The 21,708-nt window shown below is 27.4% G+C and overlaps 2 protein-coding genes and 3 long non-coding RNA genes across 8 annotated transcripts; 3 read left to right on the top strand and 2 right to left on the bottom strand.

Annotated features, from left to right (window-relative positions):
• Window positions 1-1,011: 1,011 nt before the first annotated feature.
• On the bottom strand, window positions 1,012-12,820 carry LOC126914626 (CD109 antigen-like). Of its 2 annotated transcripts, none has more exons than XM_050718780.1 (27): window positions 12,683-12,820; window positions 12,324-12,528; window positions 12,021-12,245; window positions 11,696-11,946; window positions 11,356-11,514; window positions 11,103-11,274; window positions 10,817-11,017; window positions 10,626-10,727; window positions 10,412-10,545; window positions 10,212-10,332; window positions 9,989-10,132; window positions 9,782-9,901; window positions 9,646-9,700; window positions 9,271-9,406; window positions 7,455-7,572; window positions 7,190-7,376; window positions 6,945-7,105; window positions 6,724-6,862; window positions 4,963-5,081; window positions 4,735-4,874; window positions 4,437-4,656; window positions 3,941-4,321; window positions 3,726-3,878; window positions 3,374-3,549; window positions 3,123-3,294; window positions 2,948-3,050; window positions 1,012-1,591 (listed from the first exon to the last, which is right to left on the bottom strand). In XM_050718780.1, exons 1-27 carry the CDS (start codon window positions 12,745-12,747, stop codon window positions 1,389-1,391), a joined length of 4,362 nt encoding a protein of 1,453 aa, XP_050574737.1. In that variant the 5' UTR covers window positions 12,748-12,820; the 3' UTR covers window positions 1,012-1,388. The 2 variants fall into 2 exon arrangements, with proteins under 2 accessions (XP_050574737.1, XP_050574736.1); XM_050718779.1 differs by lacking the exon at window positions 9,271-9,406 and adding an exon at window positions 8,626-8,848.
• Window positions 5,077-7,358, top strand: LOC126914641 (uncharacterized). The gene is made up of 2 exons (XR_007709761.1): window positions 5,077-5,814; window positions 5,874-7,358. It is a non-coding gene; the product is annotated as an uncharacterized LOC126914641 (long non-coding RNA).
• On the top strand, window positions 8,824-11,911 carry LOC126914640 (uncharacterized). Its single transcript, XR_007709760.1, has 4 exons — window positions 8,824-8,920; window positions 9,022-10,939; window positions 11,563-11,774; window positions 11,846-11,911. It is a non-coding gene; the product is annotated as an uncharacterized LOC126914640 (long non-coding RNA).
• Window positions 12,821-14,180: 1,360 nt separating the features above from the next.
• LOC126914643 (uncharacterized) lies at window positions 14,181-14,861 on the top strand. Its single transcript, XR_007709763.1, has 2 exons — window positions 14,181-14,639; window positions 14,729-14,861. It is a non-coding gene; the product is annotated as an uncharacterized LOC126914643 (long non-coding RNA).
• Window positions 14,862-17,068: 2,207 nt separating this feature from the next.
• Window positions 17,069-21,676, bottom strand: LOC126914632 (HAUS augmin-like complex subunit 3). 3 transcript variants are annotated; one of them, XM_050718796.1, is made up of 10 exons: window positions 21,223-21,676; window positions 20,094-20,312; window positions 19,602-19,788; window positions 18,773-18,996; window positions 18,568-18,696; window positions 18,466-18,481; window positions 18,142-18,351; window positions 17,849-18,075; window positions 17,609-17,777; window positions 17,069-17,518 (listed from the first exon to the last, which is right to left on the bottom strand). In XM_050718796.1, exons 1-10 carry the CDS (start codon window positions 21,402-21,404, stop codon window positions 17,360-17,362), a joined length of 1,722 nt encoding a protein of 573 aa, XP_050574753.1. In that variant the 5' UTR covers window positions 21,405-21,676; the 3' UTR covers window positions 17,069-17,359. The 3 variants fall into 3 exon arrangements, with proteins under 3 accessions (XP_050574753.1, XP_050574752.1, XP_050574754.1); XM_050718795.1 differs by having other exon boundaries at window positions 18,142-18,481; window positions 21,223-21,675; XM_050718797.1 differs by lacking the exon at window positions 21,223-21,676 and adding an exon at window positions 20,650-20,872 and having other exon boundaries at window positions 18,142-18,481.
• Between the last annotated feature and the right edge of the window lie 32 nt (window positions 21,677-21,708).

The raw sequence follows: 21,708 nt of genomic DNA, 5'->3' as shown, positions 1-21,708 counted from the left end.
CAATTATTTGCTAGTGGACGATGTATTCTTCCCCCATTTCCATTTTGAGTCTTGCGTTCGTGCCGGTTAATAATGTTCTAGTCTAATAATATCCCTAATTTAATAATGCCCTTTGGATGGCACGAGCTGTCCCAGTTTAGAAAGGAAAGTTCGCGGAAAAAGACAAACGCCTTAAAACACTAAAGTATTAAACTCCGGAGTGCGCGGGATAAGGCGAGGACTTTTATCGAAGATAAGTAAAAATTGAAATCATCGCTATCGAGAAGGATCCTTTTTTCTTCGCAGTTCTCGCTTAAGAGGACTATAAAGTTTATACAAGTTTATATAGGTATAAAGTGTATATCAATGTTTTTATGGGTGTCTTTATTATTATTAAGTCAAAAGCTAAAAGCTGTTAAATGTGATTCAAATATTTAAGTTTTTGTCGAACTGACAGAAAGATAGACGGCCCGCTCGCTCGTGCTGATACATAAATCATAAGTCTGTAGCTGATCGAATCGAGTTTCGGTATTCCGAAACTTCGAAACTTTCCGAAATCCGAGCAATACGGGTGTATCGAAATCCCGCGCGAACCCGTTCTCTAGCGACACACAGCTAGATTTGTCTGGAATTCCTCTGAACTTCTATAAATGGTTAACAGATTAGTGTTTTTATTATTAGAAACTGGTCTCTTTTTCTTTTTTTTTTTTACACGTAGTTGGTACCCGTCTTTGTTGTTTGCGCGAACTAATTTCTCTTTGCTTTCCTTCAACCGCGCGAGAAGTTTCATGACTCAATAATTTCTCGTTGTAAAACTTGTATTTTCTAAAACTACAGGATTGCAAAAAAAGTTAATAATTTTTGAACCCCTAAAGCAAGGTAGTATTATATTAAATTATATAATTATTTAAAATATAATTTTCTTCAGTTTATTAAAATAATTACATTATTATAAGTAGATGAATACATAGGAATTTGTATTATTGCTTTTAGTTAGGGGTTTAATTGCAAATAAATAAAAAGATATTAATGTGCTATCAATAACAATAAGGTATATTTAATCTAATATAAAAAATATTAGAATACAACAAAAATGTGTGAACAATTGATTGAATAAAGTGCAATATTTTAAATTGTGTTTAGTATATTATTTAAAATAAAATTATATATATAATAAGTTCTTATAAGTTATATATATAAGAAGTGAACATTAATTTTAAGCGATTCAAGATTACGTTACTTAAGATTTAAATAATAATCATTTAAATAGATTACAATATTTCAATATTAAAAGAGCTTGGTTCTTCTATATAATGTAAGTACTTTGGTTGTAAATTATTATTTATACAAAACTTCCTCATTGTATTTCATAAAAAAGTTATGTAAAATTTTGTTAAGAAGCTATAGAGTTACAAATATCCAAAGCATGTAATGTAAAATAAAGTAACAAGCAAGTGGAGATATGTACAAGTTGATAAATGTGAAGCAGCAGATTGCGGAGAATCCTTTTGTTTACCAGGTTGCAATACACATAAATCTTCACAATCTTCATCCTCGCATATATCACAAAGTGTAGCTTTACGTGGCTCATAAAATACTCTTGCTCTTCTTGCTAATCATAGAAAATTATTAATAGATTAAGATTCATAAATTATATCATAAATTAATAAAATTAGTGAATTGAAATTAAAAAGAATATATTAACTTATTTATGACATGAAATAATATCACTTAATAAATTGACTGCCATGAGGATCACTAGAGTTCAGAAATGATGGAATTGGTTAAAGTATTTAAATTAAAGAAGCAGTCATATATTCTTAAGATTTGTATTATTTTAATAATGCAAGAAGTGTGAACTTGTCGATGTATTACGGCCTCGTGAATTTTTAAGAAATCTTTTTTAATTACCTTATTGTGACGTGCATGTAACAAGGAAAATAATAAGAACGAACAATCGGACTCCAATGATCTTGAAAAAAATTAAATACCAATTTGATATTACTCGATAAATAGAGTTGAAATATAACAGTTTTGAATGTAAGAATAAATTGGTTCGAAAGTCATGCATATTTAAAATTTTACTATTTTACTATTTTACTCTTAACCTATTGTATGATTTACTTGAATTTAGAATTTATTGTTTACTCTTGGGATATTTTTAAGTACAAAAATATGAGGTACAAAATATTGTATAGTTCACTCTGTCTTATGCATTAAAGATAAATTTTAAAAATTTTAATCTTTGTTGACACTATAGGTGTTCTTGCTGTAATATCGATTGGGCTAACTAATCCAAAATGATATTTTTTAAATCGATTCATAAATCAAAGACAACTTTTGTTGAACCAATTGACTCCTAAACTCAAAACCGTTATATTTTATCTCCGTTCATCGTTGTACTATCAGAAGATATAAAATATGTTTAGAAAAATGGTGCAATGAAATGAAGTTTAACTATGGAGACGTTAGTATCCGATCATAGGTTTTTATTACCTTACTCGTTATATGCATGCAACAATAAAGTAATCAAAAAAAAATTTCGTCAAAATTCATAATCGCGTTATAAATCGACAAATTGATCATATAAAGTACTAATAGAGCTATAAAATGTTTTAATTAATGTTATTAGGTTCTTCCAAAAGTTTCTTTCGTTTTATAAGGAAATAATAGATGCACAACATTTTTTGTTTTATGAAATTTTTTTCTATTGGAACAAAATGGATCATACATAATTCAATAAAATAATATGAAACAAAAAATATTCTGGATCTATTATATCTTTATAAAACGAAAGAAACTTTTGGGTCAACCTAGTATATAGTATATTATAGAATGTAGAAGAATATAGAAGAATGTATTGTGCTGAAATAAGTAACATTAGTACTTTGTTCTTTGAGCAATCAACATATTAATAATGAATTATAAAATAATATTTTATTATTGCATATTATTATTATTAACTTACATGAATCGTAATAATCATATATAGTAACTGGTACTGGTTTCTGTTTTGCCACTTTATGTGTCCTGAATGCGGACACTGTAGGGCAGTATTCTTGCCTGCTCATCTGTAAGATATTATTTGGTTTAAAACTAATTTCAGATTACTTAAAAATATAAATATATATTTTGTTCTATACCTCATCAAAGTATAATATTACGACCGTATCTCCGTTCTTAGTTTCTACTCGTTTTACATTTTGTGACACTTCAAGACTAGGTAATGATTCCTTATCCACTGTAAAACCAGAAGGTAAACTGACTTCCATCACAACCATATTACTTTCGTTCGCTTCCTTAGTCGGAACGAATCTAATAATAAATATGTTGCATTAAATATATAATAATAATATTAAGTAATATTTATAGAATATCAGAGAGATAAATATACCCAGAACAAATTGAAAGTTGCAAATGATTAGCATTGGAATTTTTATCTACTTGAGGATCCAAAGTAAACAGTGGCCATGCCCCAGTTACATTTAGATTATATTTGTATGTAATTTGAATTAAAGCAAATCCATTTCCAGTGGCTGTTATACCAATCAGTCGAGTTTTCTTTGGAAGCTTAGGAAATAATAAATATTAGAATCGTTTACTACTTACATGTAGAGTACATTTCACAATTTTAACATTATGCTTATAAGATTCTTTTCTTTTTGTTTTATCATTAATTTGTTTTATCAATTATTTTTCTTAAGGTGATTAGTTATTACACTATATTAAATGCAGTTTGAATTTACCATTTGTTTTTGAAGTATCATGGAATTGTTAGGATTTATATTCATTTGGCTTTTTCCACCTTCTTCGTATAAGAATATGATAGAAATGGCATTAGCTTTTGTTACTAATTTTTCACCTAATTTCGCCAAGGCTTGTATTCCAATTACGGTATCCTAAGAGTTGTTAATAGTATGTACATTTCCTACACTCTTCTAATTTATACTTTAATATTTACCTGTGTGGATGCAAAACCACCTTCAGCATTTCTTTGTTTTACAAGCCACTTCATTATGGGTATAGAATCAACGACTAAATTACGCCTTATATAAGTTAACAAAGTATAGGACGTCATTTCAACGTCGACAGATCGTGGTAGAGAATGGTACCACGGATTTTTATCGTTTGCTGGTATAGGTTTGCTCCACCATTTAATATCTTCTTTTGTCATGGCTTTAGATTCTAGCAAATTAAATGCTGCAGTCTCATATGGATGTTTTGCTAAGTTTAAAGCATATGTACATATACTCAAAGCATAAGTATCATTTAGATCATTCATATTACGAACAATGTAATCAATTCCTTTATTTATAGTGTTTCTATATTTTCCGTTAGAGTCCTATAATACAGAATATTATAAAGATGGAAAATATATGTATACTTTATACAATGTTATAATAAGATTAGTATTGTATGTATTCGACTATTGTATTTTCAAAAATTATTGTACTTACTGAATTTTCAAGAAAAGTAATAAGAGTAAATGCTGTTAATGCAAGACCTTTTGCAGCTCCACCTTGCATGTCTCGATGACTAATTCTTCCTACTTCAGGAAAACTTCCGTTAGGAGCTTGATTATTTGATAACCATTGTAAAGCTTCATCTATTATTCTGTCTTCAATTGGGATGTATGCAGCAGCTTGTTTAAAAGCTTTTGCCACAAAGGCAGTAAGCCTAGCAGATAAAATGTAAGAATAATACAAAATGTTGCAATATTAGTGAATGTAACATAACAATTAAATATTTGTATACCATGTACTTCCATTACTATCTGACATGCCAAATGCGCTGAATGATCCATCATTATGTCTGTAAGTTAATTCTCTTTGATAGCCTATTTCCATATATTGAAGAGCTTTGCTTTCTACCGCATGTGTTAATTGATTTGTATTCTATAAGGAAATTTTAATACAAATATATTTGCGATTAGATTATTTCTCTAATGATATATTATTACGTATATATTATACATCTACTTACTTTGAGATAATTTAATATCATTATATTTGGAACAAAATTTAACATATTCTGTTCTCCACAACCAGATGGCAATTTAATTAAATTTGCCAAATTCATAATACTTGGACCCAAAATATCGCCTGATAAAAAGATATATAATTTAATATCAAATTATACATGCACTTATACATAGAGTGACCCATTTGCAGTGATACACGCAATTATCTTTCGAATTATTCGTTATACTAGAAAATGTTTCAAATAAAATTTACTTTATTTCGATGGAGACATCTTGTGATGGTCACAAATCTTATCTAGGTGGACATGCCTTCCAGATTTTAAGATTATTCTTTGCTTTTTTTAATGGAACTATATATATTATTCGGATCAGCGTATTGCTCATTTTATGACAAAATCACCGTTCTATGTGTTGTTGTTCTAAGGTCATTCAAGCTCATTTTTTGCCGTTCGAAACTTACCTTTGTTAAACATTCTCAAGATTTTATTTACTGGAATTTATGTTACAATTACTTCGAAGGAATCGGTACTATTGTTATTATCAGTATGCGTTCTTCGTTTCGATGCAGGATGCCCTTTCCACCAACGTCCCCGGATTTGATAGCTATAATCTTTTTTATTGCGATGTTTCATAAAAGATCAATCATCATCAATCATCAGATCAAGATAATAATAGAACCCATTACCCCTGATAATATGAAAAATCATATAAAGAATAACTGCCAACCAATTTTTTCTAAAACATTAGAGAGGGTGCAACTATCTTTTAAGAATAGAATAAACCAATGCATTTAAGTTCCTGGTCATCATTTCGAATACAGATGATAATGGACAATTTCCAAATGTTAAATGAAGGTAAGTTTTGAAAGGCTATAAATGACCTTGAATGATTTTGGTCCACCAACACATTATAGGTCAATGAATTAGTCACGGAACAGGCTACACGCTTACCTGAACAAAAATATACATATCCATTTAAAATAATAAAGATCACTTTGAAATCTAGAAGGCATGTCCATCTAGATACGATTTGATAGAAAAGATCATAAGATGTCCCCCACAAAATAAAGTAAGTTTAATTAGAAATATTTTTTTGCATAACGAACAGTTTGGGAAATAATTGCGTGTCTCACCTCAAATGGTACAATTAGATACAGGGTGATTCTACGTGAAAAAATAAATTGAAAATAAGAAATAAAATTTTTTTTATATAACACTTCGTTTCTGAGAAAATCAAGTTTGAAAATTTATCAAGTACACTTGAACATGGCTAATTTCGAACTGACAGGTGTAAATAATCAATAGGTTATTCCATGTGTGAAAATAAGACAAAAATGTACAATAAAATTTTTTCATAAGACGCTTTGTTTCCGAGACAAATAAATTAAGAATTTTATCATAGGCGTGTATTAGGACAATTCTTAACTAAGAATTTTTAACATGTTCATATCCTATTTTTTTTTTAAATGAAGTCTTAAACAAAAAATCTTGTTTTTTTTTCATTTATTTTCGCATTTAGAATAACCTCCTAACTTGTTTACTCATACCTTGTCGATGATTAATTAAGTTTAAGCATACTTGACAAATTTTCAAACTCAATTATCTCGGAAACAAAGCCTCGTATGAAAAAACTGTATTCCATATTTTCGATTTATTTCTGCATGTAGAATCGTATTTGACTAAACTTGAAATTTTACTAAACCCTTCACATCTTCATGAGTATCGAAAGTACTAATCAAAATTTCGATAATTGTGGATCATTACCTACTGCAGATATTTCAATATATTCTGAACCTGGTACAGCATTTTTAGGTATATCAATTGTAATATTCATCGATGTATTTGTTGTACTTCTAAGATCTATGAAAGTAGCCCTGTTTACATATTGAGTTTCTCCTTCAGCCTGTGCATAAATTAGTAGAAAAGTTTAAATTCACTTTCAATTAGCGAAAGATAAAAAATAATTTTATAAAGAAACACTTTACTTTAACAAGTAATTTACGCTCAACACTATCTCCAGCTAATATACTATTTGCAGTTGCCTTAATCGTAATGTATCCCAAGTCTCGAGGAACAATCATAAAAGATACACTGCTTCCGGAATTAGCTTTCACTTCTACCTTTTTCTTACGATACAATTCTAATTCTAGAAAATTTTTCATAAGTTACGTTTATGTTATATACTATAGTTTGTACAAAATGTTTCGAAATAATAGAATTTTAATCTCACTTGGTACATCCTGAACTTCGTTGGACATTTCTGCGAAATCAAACTGACCCTCATTTGTTAACAGAACCTCAGCTACAACATTTTTGTTCATATAATTGAACACCACAATTTGGATTGCAACAATTTCTCCTCGAATCACAGAGTAAGGAAATTCCATAGAGATGAAAAATGGTCTAAAAACTTTCAACTGTAAAAATGTAAATCCTTCTTTTTATATTTATATTACGGAAACTTTGCAATTATTTATATAGTCATTTTATATTACCTTTCGTGGCTCTTCTATAAGACCTAATCCATGAACATCATTTACAGAAAATGCAGTGAGCACCCATGATGTAATTGAATCTGGTACATTTCTTTTCAGCTCATTTTTTCCTTCATATCTATTTTCAATTTATAGTTAATTTGCATTTTAATTTTATTTTGAAATACTATATCAATATACTTCAATTATACGCATAAATAATAATTTACAAATTTATTTAAAAAGAAAATGAATCTGTATATAATATTAAATTTAATGTTTTTAGCAAAATTAATAAAAGAAATTCTTCCTAATATGACTTATTTCTTCAAATAAATACGTTTTGTCTATAGAATATTCAGTACTAGATGTATTTTATAAAAATTCGTTAAATATGATAGAATAAACAATTGAAGAATGATACAATCTAAAGCAATTTAAAGTATACAGATATGAATGATATTTATTGGCTATTACTGATTATGTATGCCAATTATACAGAGTTAACAGAGTAAGTCACCTAATTCTGTCATCTCAAATTACTTGGAATCTGTATGTTGTATTAAAACTCTTTCAAATAAACATCATATAGTATCAAAGTGGTATAAAATATAATAATAAATTTTTTGTTATCTTATCTTTTTCTGAGATATAAAGGTCACTTTGATTCAAATATAAATGTGTAACATTTGAACCAGTAATTTGAAAGAGTATTTTAAGAAACTATTAAAGTAAGTACATTAATGAAATATTCCCTAAATAACCTTTAATATAAAAAATGCTCAAAATTTTATCCATTACAATTTAATATATGTTCATAGTCAATAAATGTGTGCAAATGACACAGAATTTTACTCACATGTAAAATACAAATTGCAGAATCAAATGTTACACATTATATATAGAAATTTAAAATAATCTTCATATCTTGATAAGAAAGCAAAATAGCAAAGAAACTAATTATTATATTGTACGTCCTCATACAGCTTTTCTCATAACAAGCAGTTTATAAATAATTCAAGGTAACAAAGTTAGATGATTCACCATAAGAATACCCAAAATATTCCAGCTTTGATTTATATAAAAGTAACTTGTACAAAATAAAGCATGACCCATGAATGTCATTTATAAAATAATGTATACAAAGCGTGTACGTAAAGCTTCATAAACTGAAAGTATATGAGATAAATACCCTGCAGAAAAGTTTGTAAAAAGCCAGGTGTTTAAGATGTCATGCATTAGGAATACACGGGGCTTATTCCAAACAGGAGGTGGGATGCGAGAGAAGGCATAAGGACCTGCCAGTGGTGGTCTTGTTGCTAGTTTGTGCGTAACAGGTGGACCAAGGTCTGGTCGAAGTGTGGATGCCCCATGAGGTGAGCCTGTTATTCTACCCTCCAGTATTCCCGATTGTTCTGTAATCCAATTCTATATATTGTATTATATCAGCACAACCAAGGGAATAAAAAAAAAAAAATAATATAAAGGTATTGTAGAAATTAATCTAATTTCTTATTATATTTCATTTAAAGTACCTTAATTTTTTATATTTTAAGTTATATAATAATCCTCTGATTTATGTTTTTAGATATGAATAGATGATTACATTGCAGAGAATGAAATATGAATTGTAATAAGTCCATCACCATAGCACTAAATAACATAAAGCCATTATTGAACGAATATTAGTAAATTAATTTAAAAGATGATATTATATATTAAGTATTTTTAGATAGTTAGCACATAGAAACATTTATATTTACTTAATGAGTTATATCAATGTTGTTTTAATGATAAAAAAAAGTTCTCAGCAGATAAAAATTTTCAATGGCATTACCCAGCATCAAGCGTTTGCCAAAGCCAAGTTTCAGGGAAATTCTTGCGTACTTTCGTCTTCTCTGATGGCAATGCAATTGAACTGAAACTTCCAGCAGCTGTTGGAAAGGCGAACTCTACACCAGATCTGTAGTATACTATACAGACATAAGCCTTGTTAAGTAATAAGTACGTGATCTGATTAACTAAAGACTTGATAGTAAGTATTACATGAAAAATTAGATTTAAGAACATCCTTCTCATTCTACATTGCAAATGAATAAAATGTTGTTGACTAAATATGTTATGGTATTAGAAAATATTTAGTATCACGTGTAAGAGATAAGAAAATGATATTAGTAATAAACTTAAGCCATATAGAAAGCACTTTACTTACGAATTTGAAAATTTTCATGGACATAGGCATTTGTTATAATGATAGCACCGCTTTCCTATCAAACAATATATATTTATATTAATATTGATAAAAAAATATCAAAAATCCATCCAAATAAAATTATTTATCTATTTACTCTGAAAACATCTTTTGCTGTAGCTGAACCAGGATTCCATAAATATCGATCAAAAACCGAGTTTGCATAAGGTGATTCATGATTATTATCATATGATTTCAACTCTTTATAAACTTGTTCCTGCGAATAATTAAGATACGTAATAAAGTATTATTTATAATTATAACAAAACTTAAATTAATGAGAATTATTTATAATACTACGTACATATGAAATATCGTTCCCAGACTTTAAAAGAATAGATCTTTGATCTACACCTAATAATCCAACATATGAATTTGGTTTTGAAGTAATAACTAAATTGATATTATCTCCTGGTGCAACTTCTTCAGATGCCATTTTAATATCAACCTTTAATAGAAATTAAAACATCAGATTCAGGTTTATCAATTCTAATTTTTATTACAATTAATTCGTCAAATTAACTTACAAAATTTTGAAGTAGTCCTTCTAGTTCAACATCTAAGGCATCTGCAATGATTTCTCCATCATTTCCTATATAATATATAATTACATGTGCAGTAGGAGCCATGACATATGTTGCTAAGAACCTAAAATATATTTCGCGCTTTGTAAATAAATAATAAACGAAATAGATTACATCGTAATTAGATATTAAAAAATATTTACTTAAAACTTGTTGTATGTTTATTTTGTACATATATAGAACCTGCATCCAATATATCGCCACGTCCAAATATCTCGTAATTAATATATTTCAATGGAGCTGTAGAATTTACTTCAATTTCTACATCTCGATTAACCTTATACAAAAATATCATATTCTTTTAATGATGATTTTCATACATTTAAAATAATTTAAATAACATAAAGATGATCATACCATAGGTTTTTCAGTTTTCAAAATAGCTTGTATATATTCATTATTCTGAGACATAGCTTGGTTTGTTGATGGGAACCATTCATGAAGGTTTAAATATTGAGCCTATTTATAATCATTGTTTTGGTGGTTATTGTTAAATCATTATTTCTATTATTAATTTCAGAGCTTATGTATCTACTATAATATTTTACCTCTATGTTTAAAGGATATGACATATTATCATTAGTTTTTGGCGGATAAAAATCCAACTTTACCATTCCATTTTCATCCAACATACCAGTAATATTCGTGTATGTGGACTGATTATCAGTAATGTAAGTATATCCATATTTTACCATAACAAAATTTTTGTTATCTCTCACTGGTGTTCCATCATGATATGTTAATTTTATCTATAAGAATTTTTCTCATACTATATCTATAATATTTAAAAGAGAATTTAAATTTATAATATTACGGATAATTTTGACTACATACAAATGCTGTATACTTTAATCCTGGTTTATAGTATTCTGATGTTTTTATCAAATCCATTGTGTATTTATGTTTATGTAAGGTTATATGCGCAGAAGTATTCTGTCTTCTACCAGTTAAAGATTCTTCTACTGTAACATCAAGCATAACTGGTCTTTCATATTCATCAGTAAGCCTATTAAAATTGAAATTAAATTATATCTTTTCCCAAAAAATATTTAATAACGTTTTTTAAGATGTATATATATACACATACCTCAATTCATCATGAATGTCAAAATCAACAACTATTTTCCCATTTATTGGAATTACTTTTCGTATAGGCTGTTGGTATATTGGTTGGATAACATCAGAAAATATATCAGGATATGCTGTAACAGTTGCTTCTCCTTTCACTGGCTTACCATAAGTATACCTAAATGATTTGCACTTTGAAATAAATAATTTTTGTCAAATCTTTTAGGAGAATACTAAGACATCATTAAATAATATCAATGACGCTGTTACAATTGTGGAACAGGAATCAATATAAAAAAATTTGTAATGTGCCTTTAGGAACTTACAAAAAGTTTACTTAACTATTAGAATTCACTTACTTGGCATAGACTGTTGCAGTGATTTTTGATTCTTTAAATGTAAAATGTTTAGGAGCATCAATTATCACTTCAAAATTAGGTAATACATATTCAGCAACTTCAAAATCTTTTTCAAATGTTTGATCACCAATATTTGCTGTAATTTTCCAGGTACCTAAAACTGGGTACTCAGACAATTCGATTTCCGCATTAAAAATTCCATGGGTTATAGGTGGATGATTCCATTGTTTAATTCTATTTCCTTTACCATCCTATAAAAATGTAATGTAAATTCAAAAATTTGTCTTATTTGTTACATACACTGTATTTATTTAAAAATACTTACTACAATATAGATGTTTACTAATCTTTCAAGTGTTGGCCTAAGTCTGGAGTCCAATAAAATACATCGAAACATAACTTTATTTCCCGGTTTATAAATTGCTCGATCAGTTTGAATAAAGACTGAATAACTTTTAGGAATAAATTCTATTGACTTTGACTGTGAAAATTCTATTCCTGATAAACCACGTGCAATTAATTCATATTTACCAGGAATAATATCATCAATCTAAAATTTAAAAAGAAATTAAAAAATGTATTATTATACTTTATATGCAGAGAAGTTAACAAACTTGAATTCATTTACTTCAAATCGTAAAATTCTTGTACTGTATGGTTGTACATGTGTAACTTGAGATATATTGAATACTTCTCCTATTCTTGAATTATTGTCGAATGACCCAGACAGTTCAATGTATATTGCTGATGATGTTGATACACCAGTAATACTTACAGCTACATGATATTCTGAATCAGGTCGTATTACCTTTGGAGCTATTATGCTATAGTATCTTTAAAAACATATTACAAAATTTGATTATTAAGCTATGTTAGATAATTAATTATATAAAATATTTGATAATACAATGTTTAATATATGTTTATCATATTTATTATTTTAATTAGATATCTAATAAGGTATAATTAAAATATATATATACATACTGTTCTGCAGTAACATTTAGTATTATACAGAATAAAAAAACAATATTGAACCACTGCCAATCCATTTTTATAATAGTCACTGTAAAATGAAAAGAAATCTAGGTTAGAGTACAAAATGACAAACAACGTTGACAAATTAATAAAATTACTAATAAGTAAATTTTGAATAGCACACTGTGCATAAATTATAAATACATAAAGTACCTACATATGTACAATGACAGAGATAAAAGTTATTTTCACTATGAGAAAAAATCTTATATCTTGTATCTTAAATCGTATATCTTGATTGTAAATATAAAAGATAGTCGTTCTATTATATAATTTTGTAATTATCGAAACTTCAAAGCGTCAAACTGGTTTTTCCATTGGCAATTATGTATTTTTTAATGATAGCACAATGATTTGTGAGCACGAACATGTGACTAAAGCAATGGGAAAACCCAAGAGCTAAGAGTTTCATTTTGTCAATATTAAAATGTATTCTTCAATCTTTTATCATTGAAATATTAAAAAAAAAATGGTTTTGTTTTACTTAATATAGAATGATTAACGCAAATAAATTTTGGAAATTTATGCATTTAAAATTTTTATAAACATATTGCTCAACCATTTATTTTAATAAAAGCTACTTATATAAAATATATTGAATAGATTCTTATTTTATAAAATTACATTATAATAATTCTAATATATGTACACAAATCGATGTAATACTTATAGTATTTATACAATATTTTACATATTACTCTGTATATCAAACAATTTGTCTTTCTAATCTTCTACTCTAATCTATACTTGTTAATAATATTATGTTCATACATATTTAAACATACAATTTATGATATATAATTATATTATTGGTATATAATTTTGTACAATTTCGTATACTCATTCGTAATAGTTATTAATAGCGATGAATATATCATATATTACTATTATAAACATTCTTAAATCGGTATCTTGGGTTTAATATATCATTTTCTGATTACAGAATTCATTTCTTTTCCTCATCTAACAAAATTAGTAAAATTATTTTAAAAAATTAATTTTTTAACATTTAAAACAAAAATCTCGGAATTGAATTGTGTCTCGAAGATATTATTCAATTTTTATTAAAAACGTTTGAAAACACGAATAGTTATGTTATTTTAAATATATATTTTGAAATTTATAGTTATATCATTTTCTTCCAATTATCTTTTCAGTTTTGTGTTACATTATTTTATGATATATTAGTTACGTTCTAAATAAAATACATCTGTCAAACATTACTTATTTTTCTAAATGGACCAACGGAATCTATGTACATAGTTATTGATTAGAAAGTAGTACGACAGAAGTTTACATTTTATATGTTCTCCAAACTCTATTACTTGATAAATTCATACGGATTTTATAATTCGATCGCAAATTCGGAAAATAAATGTCACTATCAACTAAACAAATTAGAATTGTTTTTAATAATTTATTTATTTAAGAAGAAAATACATATGTCGTAATTTTTGCCAATAATATATAAATGAAAGGATAATTTATGCTAGGATCGCGTCATCTTACAAAACAATTCTGAACAGTGACTCACCTCGCCGAAGGATTTGTTTTACTTGTATTTTCAAGGATATTATTCTAGTTATGATGTGATCGCACGGTCCTTTTGAAAAATGAAACTATCGAAGAAAACAAAGTTGCAAAGCTTCCAATGCAACAGTTAGACAAATACTAACAAGCATTACCAATCATGGCTCGAAGAAAGCAAGCGAGCAAGTGCAGGTTTCCCTTCCTTCTGGCTACTTCACTTCTCCTGTATATATCTGTCACGTTTTTACCGTTATGGGAGTAACAAGCCAGCCACCGAAGTACCACTGTTGTAAAATCTGACTCTGATTATCCGTTTGCAAACTTCAATATCTCATCGCGAACTATATTTTTCAATACACCACAAGCAACTAAAAATGTATCCTACGCCACGTATTGACGATGTTACGATCTTTTATTCGAAATTTATCATTGTACGTGCTATTCTTCCTGAATTAAGCCGTTCAGAAGTTACATTGATCAACTCCATAAATCGAAAAATAGACCAAAGTGATGACATTGAAAACATTATTTTCTAAAAATTATTTTAGTATTTATTATTATATATGCCAACTCCTTCCAATAAATAAGTTTATGTAAATGAATCGTTTGTTTTTTAGGGCCCACAGAAGTAATAAAATCTAAAAAATAAACATATGTATAAAAAGTACAATTGATCAATTTGTTTTTTGAGAAGATCAGTTAATAACAAATCAAAAATTGTATAAGATGACATTAATATATCAATATATTCTTTCCTCGATTAAGTAGGAAAATAAGATAATTTTAATATTTTCATAAACTTATTAGAATTATTTATATGAATTTTTTGTAGCTTTTAATTTCATGGAAATCTTAAAATTACTTGAGAACATAATATATGGTAATATCGATATCTTTTTTATTTATTTGTGGAAAATTAGTTTGCTATTAATTATTTATGGATTTTTATACAATATTGCTCTACTTTTACTAGACTTCATTTATTGACCTTGACATGAATTTGTGACATAGTTTAATGTGTGTCATGTTTAATATGAACGAAATTATACAATTCATATTTTCTAAACAGACAAATTTTATTCACAAATAAAGAAAGTTAATTTTTAAGAAAAAAAATGATGCTCTTCTTCATGGTGTTTGATATCAGATACAAAAAATATAAGAAATGTATTAGCCATTAAGGATACTTTTCCAATTTTCTAGAATTATGGACCTGACATATGCATACATACCTGTTACTATTTATATATGTAGTATACACAGCAATAACAGAGAAAAAATGTAACAAGTATTTATATGAGTATGTTTGTTAAATCAAGCAATAGATAGGGGGCAGTTCAACCTTCGCGTGCATTTGTCATATATTAAAGTGATCATTATCTTCTTCTCTGCAACTTCCTCTCTTTAACAATATATATATATATATATATATATATATATATATATATATGATTGTATTTAGCAGTAATATATGTATGTACATACTACGAATTCATGACTTCTGTATTTATCATTAAATAAAATAGTTATTGATTAATAAATAAATTGGTTAAACTTTATTTTAAGAGACCAAAAATTATTAATTTTTTGATTGAAAATACAAATCCTAAATCAAGAAATCCAGTGATTCGAAAGTTATGGCTATGTAGAATTGAGAAATTGTAAGATATCTTAGATGTTACTTTGATATTATATTTTTTTTCCTGTCATCTGATTAGTCTGCATAGATGAGCATTGAACTGAACTTCACCGAAAATTAGTTTGTACTAGCAACGTACTAGTGGCCGTCGCAAAATGGCCGCAAACTACGTGGATTTATTTACAGCCAGTAACTCACTAATTTTAACGAATCATAGATAGAAGCCAATATGGCGTCAAAGTAATTGGTAAAATACCCTAAAAATTTAAGTCAATTTTACATAATCATAATCTTTAAATCAGTGAGTTTCTCACCTTAAAACTTGTATTCTCGAATTTTACACGTCATAAACTACAAGATTGCAAAAACGGTCAGTAGTTGTTGATCCCTTGAAGTAAAGTTTATCCAATAAGTTATTTCGTTTCTAGAGTAAAAAATTTAAAAATCACATGTTTTAATACCATCATTCATATATAACGTATCATATTTCATTGTATCATTACGTGTGTATATATATATATCATCACAGAAGAAATGAGAGATGCTTACGCTCGTACTTCTAGTTGTTTCATAGTACAGGTGCTGCACCATGCAGCCAAGTGTTGAGTTTAATTGACATTAGCATGTACAAGAACCTGTGTATTTAAACTTAAAGTTAGAGATCTGCCCTGTTTAATTGCATACTAGCATAGACAAGAACTTATTTAATTGTACGGTTCTACGGAAACGTTTATATCTACTTTTCTATTCGATTTTTTTTTTTTTTTTATATTCTTTGTACAATCGTCAACATGGACAAACGTCGAAGTAAAACTACGCGAGTTTGGCATTTCCGAATCCTCAAAACGTGCTGAATTGAATTCGTTTTTAGCATTTTCTTCCACAATAAAGTAATTGACGATTGGTTCTTGTCTATGCTAGGGTGTAATCAAACAGGGTAGATCCCCAATGTTATAGGTTCTTATATATGCTAACGTCGATCAAACTCAGCACTTGCCCGTATGGTGCAGCACTAGTCCGGAAACAAATAGGTCCATAGGCATGAGCACTCTAATTTCTTCTTTGGTATGATAAATATGTATACATAGGTACAGTTATTAGTGATTCCAATGCTTGCATACGAACGATTTGATATATCTTATTGGGAATGATAATAAATAAAAAAATTTATTGGCAGATTTTTATTTCAATTATTTACTTCCATTTCAATTTGCATTAGTTTCTATAAATTCTATTATCGTTTATTAAAAACTAATACACAAGTTATATAAATTTTAGATAATAAGATTTATATTATATACTTCACAATTACATATTTTTAGCATATCATTAGAAACATTTTATTGAAATCTATTTGGCAGTGTATTTAATATAACCTAATTTGTCAAAATCTTTCTAATGATACATTATAATATTTATAATATTTATTGTATGGCTATATTTATAATAGTAGTAAATTACAGTGAATCATTTAATTCCTTTTTAAGCGCATCATCAAAGCAAGATTTCTTTGTCACAGTTTTCAATTGTTTATATATTTTTCTTAATGTATCTGGATCGATTAGAAATCGTTGCCAAAGAATAGCTTTTTCTCGTTCCAAGTTTGTATCTGCCTTCTGCAACGAAAGATTTCAAATATTATAGAAATAAGATAATATATATACAAAACAAATATATATGTACATATATATTATTTATCAATTTACCAATCGTTCTTTCATTTGATTTCTGATCTTTGTCAAATCGTTCTGTATCTTTTGTATATTATTGAGTGCTTCACTGTGATTTATTTCAATATCATAAGAAATTGGTTTATATGTATGTGTAGGACCTTTCTCAACTTCGTTTGAATATTGCAAATTTATTTCATTTTCCCTAAATTATAACAATTTAACAATTATTGTACCCATTATAATGGTAAATATTGGTAAAAAATTAATACTTACAATATTTCTAATTTGTCAACTTTTGAATTTAAATAAGTTTTCAATAGGTTCTTTTTTTTAATTTTGTTTTCATCTATGAGATCATTATACTTTTGCAATGCACAATTTAATTGATGTGTACTATTGTCACTACATACCATTGAAAGGAAAAATTTGTGAAATGAATTATGTATTTTTGGTGAAGATACAATGGCAGAATACTTGTTTTGCAGTTTCTGCATACTTTCCTACATATAAATGAAATTTCATTACAAACTGAAAATGCATTTGTTTTGTTTTGATAAATGACTTACACATCTTGTGGATGATAGTGAATATTCTGTTGTAAAATAGTGGTAAGCATCAGCTACAAATTCAGAAACATTTTTAAGACACTGAAATTGCACTTCCATCAGCATTCGTAATAAATCAGTGTGGACATGACCATGTTCTCGTGCAAGAAACCGTAAGTTTCTAAGTTTCTCTAAATGATTTTTTGTTCGTATAAGTCTCGTATGAGCATCCTGTTTTAAGATCTTAGTTATTTGCAATTCTGAGAATTGTTGCACTACTTCTGTTAACTGACGTTCTTGTAACAAAGTGATATTTTCTTCTAAAAAATCTCTTTTCCTAGTTACCTTTAAAATTTCTGTTCTAATTTTGATTCATAAATGTAATATTCATTAGAAAATAGATAATGTGCTTAGTAAAATAGTTATACTTAAAGAGCTTTCAAGTACCTTAATTCAGAATGTTTGGGTACTTTCATATCTCCTAAATTATATATATCTTCTATATAATTCAACATTGCAATGTATGATTCCTCTTGTACTTTTGCTAGAATTTCTTCTATTTTTGCATTAGTTAAGCTATAAAATAAGTATCTCTTTCAATCAATAAATACAAAGGATATTTGATTTATTAATAGTTACCAATATTAATTACTTTGTTTTACATAATGTCAGTTCCAGTAACTTTTCCTCGTTATCCATAGTTTTTTCTTTATTACTGTTAATTAAGGAAACATAATTAGAATCTGTCTTTTGCTCTTCCTCAGATGTATTTCCAAACTGACGTTTTATATGAACATCTAAGTAATGATTATATAATTCTATAGTTTTGGTAAAAAGTTTTAGTGGCATTTGAGTCCATAATAATGGTCTTCCTTTCTATAAACACAATATTATTATTATTAGTACATATATTACTAACATATATCAGAATGCGTCTGAAAGTTATGTACAAACAGACATGAGCTGATTCCTCATAAAGAGATAAGGGAAAAGTATTGAATAAAATTTTAGTTGTTTGAGGGTTACAATTAGTTTTCGAGAAAATCGAATTTGCAATTTCGTTCTGTTCCGTTATGAATTATTCGAAGTTGAGTAGTACAAGGAACATTATGTAATAATGTGGATAAAAGATGTAAATTCTCATATGAAAAATATAAATAGCATTTCCTAATTAAGATATTCTGTTTTTTTCTTATCTTTCATTTACCGAGAATCACCTCGTATCCGTTTATACAGAGTGTAACTAAATTATTTGTCATGGTTTTGGTAAGTGATTTTACACCTTTGAATCGGTGGAGATCTCTTAAAAAAATGGGCCACATAATTGTCCTTGAGCATAATTTTCAAAATTAAATTTGATAAATTACTTTGTTCATACAAACTATACTATACATAACTTGTTACTATACATAACTTTCAGATGCATCCTGTATATATATTATCATAATATAAATTATGAAGATATCTTACAAATTACTCACATTTTCAGCTGCGTCTGCATAAACGTTCACAAGGAACTCAACTTCTTCAAAAAATTGATGATTCTGAGTATCGAACTTTTTCATAATTAGAGAACATTCTTCATATGCTCTATTAGCTTTAATATTTTCTCTACCCAAAGATTCTTCTTCCTTTTCTATAGTCTCGTCTAATTCAATTTCTAATTTTCTGCAACAATGTATTACTTCATACAATAATATTAATCTTACATATATGCAGAGCTAAAAGTCATATTGACCTAAATCAATATGTTGCTATTTTTTATAAAATAGTTTCCTGTGTTTAATGTTGTAAAAAGCTAATTACGCTTTTTCAAGTTATGAAAATATATTACAATAGAAAATGAAATTATAACTTAAGTAATTATAAAATTAAAGCGATTATATTGTTAAGAATTTAAATATGTAATTAAATCTACATTTAATCTAAGGTAATATATGTACATAAATAGAAACACATAATGATCATATTACTTTAAATTTTTAATCCCATTTTGCAATGTATAAATATAATCTTTGTCTTCTTTATATGAATTCTTCACTATTTCATATTCTGCAAACAAATCGTTAATATTTGTGTCATCGAAAAAAATGATTTTCAATAAATCAGGATAATCTTTAGTATTTTCCTCTAATGCATGATCTAATTCTGAACCTTCTACCCATTCATTCATTTCTTGGAGTTTATTTTTTCTGAAACACAAATTATTGAAATTTACTTTTAATTCAACTTAACAAGGAAGTTTTTAATAATAGTGAATAATTTGGTCAGTATTTCCAATTTTTGTCACACTATAATGTGTTGAAAGGGGTTATTTAGAAAGCCAAACTATAATTTAAAAAATGTTGTAAACAATTATAAGTACTTTTAATTTTAGATTAAAACTAAACTTAATCCTATCTATATAAACGCAAATTAAGTGAAAGGAAGGTAAACAGTAAACACTTAAAAAAAGAAGCTCAATATTTATTTAAAAAATAGTCAAATAATAAAAAAGTAACAAATGAAAAGATGAAACTTCGTAGTCGCCTGCATTGTTGTCGGTGTCTAGCTTACTTGTACTCCTTGGGTTAGAGTTAGGTTTAGATTTACTGAACGAATCGCGAAATACAAATGACAAGATTCAATATTCAGTTTGGGTTAGATTTAAGTTAGGTTTAGTTTTAGTTTAAAATTAAAAGTATTTATAATTGTTTGCAGCAGTTTTTTAAATGATATTTTCCCTTTTTAAACAGCATCTTTCAACACATTATAACAGCATGGAAAAAATTAAAGATACCGATCAAGTCGCGCACTATTATGAAACTTTATGTTATTGTAATATAAATAAAATTTCAATATTTATTATATCATAAATGAATAAAGAAAATCTTCTAAATCAAGGTTTGAGAAAAATATATTTATCATAAAGAATGTAAACTATTCATTATATATTTAAAATATTTTATTTTCAAAGCACAAAAATATAGTATATATTATATTATTTTATTTTGTTTCTAAAACCTAAATTCATAATTTTAGCTTTCATTCACATACATATACGAATGAAATTAGTATATTTTAAATGAATTAAAAGGCTTAAAATTATTCGAAGTAACTTACATTTGAACATCTTCGTTTGAAAGAACGTTGACATTATTTACATTTTCGCAGAACCATTTTAAAAATGGTTGTAACGAAGGTTTGTCGCAAATTTTATCTAATATTTCTGGTGTAACAACGTTCGAAAGTTCCGAACGTAAATTTCGAACTTTATCATAGAGAACTTTACCAGATACGTCCATGATCACGACCAGGAACACGGTTATATGTATGTACAACAAGTCTGGACAGTCGTATACATACACTGTACATATGGTCTTGATACTTGTATACCGATGGTATAGAAGAAATCATCCGAAAATTCAGTCGTGAAAAATTTACATTGAAGAAAAGATGGTGCTCGTTCTGTGTCGTGTAGCATGCTGAATATCTTAAACAGAGACACAGACACTCTACTCATCTTTGTTTGCCTCGCAAGAAAACGGACTTTGTTGATCTCCCATGTTGATTTTTCATTACTAGACACGACTTAATTTTCGGATAGTT

The sequence above is a fragment of the Bombus affinis genome, chromosome 3 (assembly GCF_024516045.1).
Source record: "Bombus affinis isolate iyBomAffi1 chromosome 3, iyBomAffi1.2, whole genome shotgun sequence".
NCBI lineage: Eukaryota > Metazoa > Arthropoda > Insecta > Hymenoptera > Apidae > Bombus > Bombus affinis.
Note: the sequence above shows the minus strand (reverse complement) of the source record. Positions and strands in the feature narration are given on the sequence as shown.

What these genes read in the sequence shown, in the direction of transcription:
- LOC126914626 (XM_050718779.1), bottom strand. Translation starts at nt 12,747, where the DNA reads ATGGATTGGCAGTGGTTCAATATTGTTTTTTTATTCTGTATAATACTA. An exon ending in CTGGGAACGATATTTCATAT is followed by an intron (nt 9,902 to 9,988) that starts GTACGTAGTATT and finishes AATTATTCGCAG; the next exon opens with GAACAAGTTTATAAAGAGTT. An exon ending in TGATATTAAATTATCTCAAA is followed by an intron (nt 4,875 to 4,962) that starts GTAAGTAGATGT and finishes ATTTCCTTATAG; the next exon opens with AATACAAATCAATTAACACA.
- LOC126914632 (XM_050718795.1), bottom strand. Translation starts at nt 21,404, where the DNA reads ATGGACGTATCTGGTAAAGTTCTCTATGATAAAGTTCGAAATTTACGT. An exon ending in CTGACATTATGTAAAACAAA is followed by an intron (nt 18,697 to 18,772) that starts GTAATTAATATT and finishes CTTATTTTATAG; the next exon opens with CTTAACTAATGCAAAAATAG. An exon ending in CACTATCATCCACAAGATGT is followed by an intron (nt 18,076 to 18,141) that starts GTAAGTCATTTA and finishes ATTTATATGTAG; the next exon opens with GAAAGTATGCAGAAACTGCA.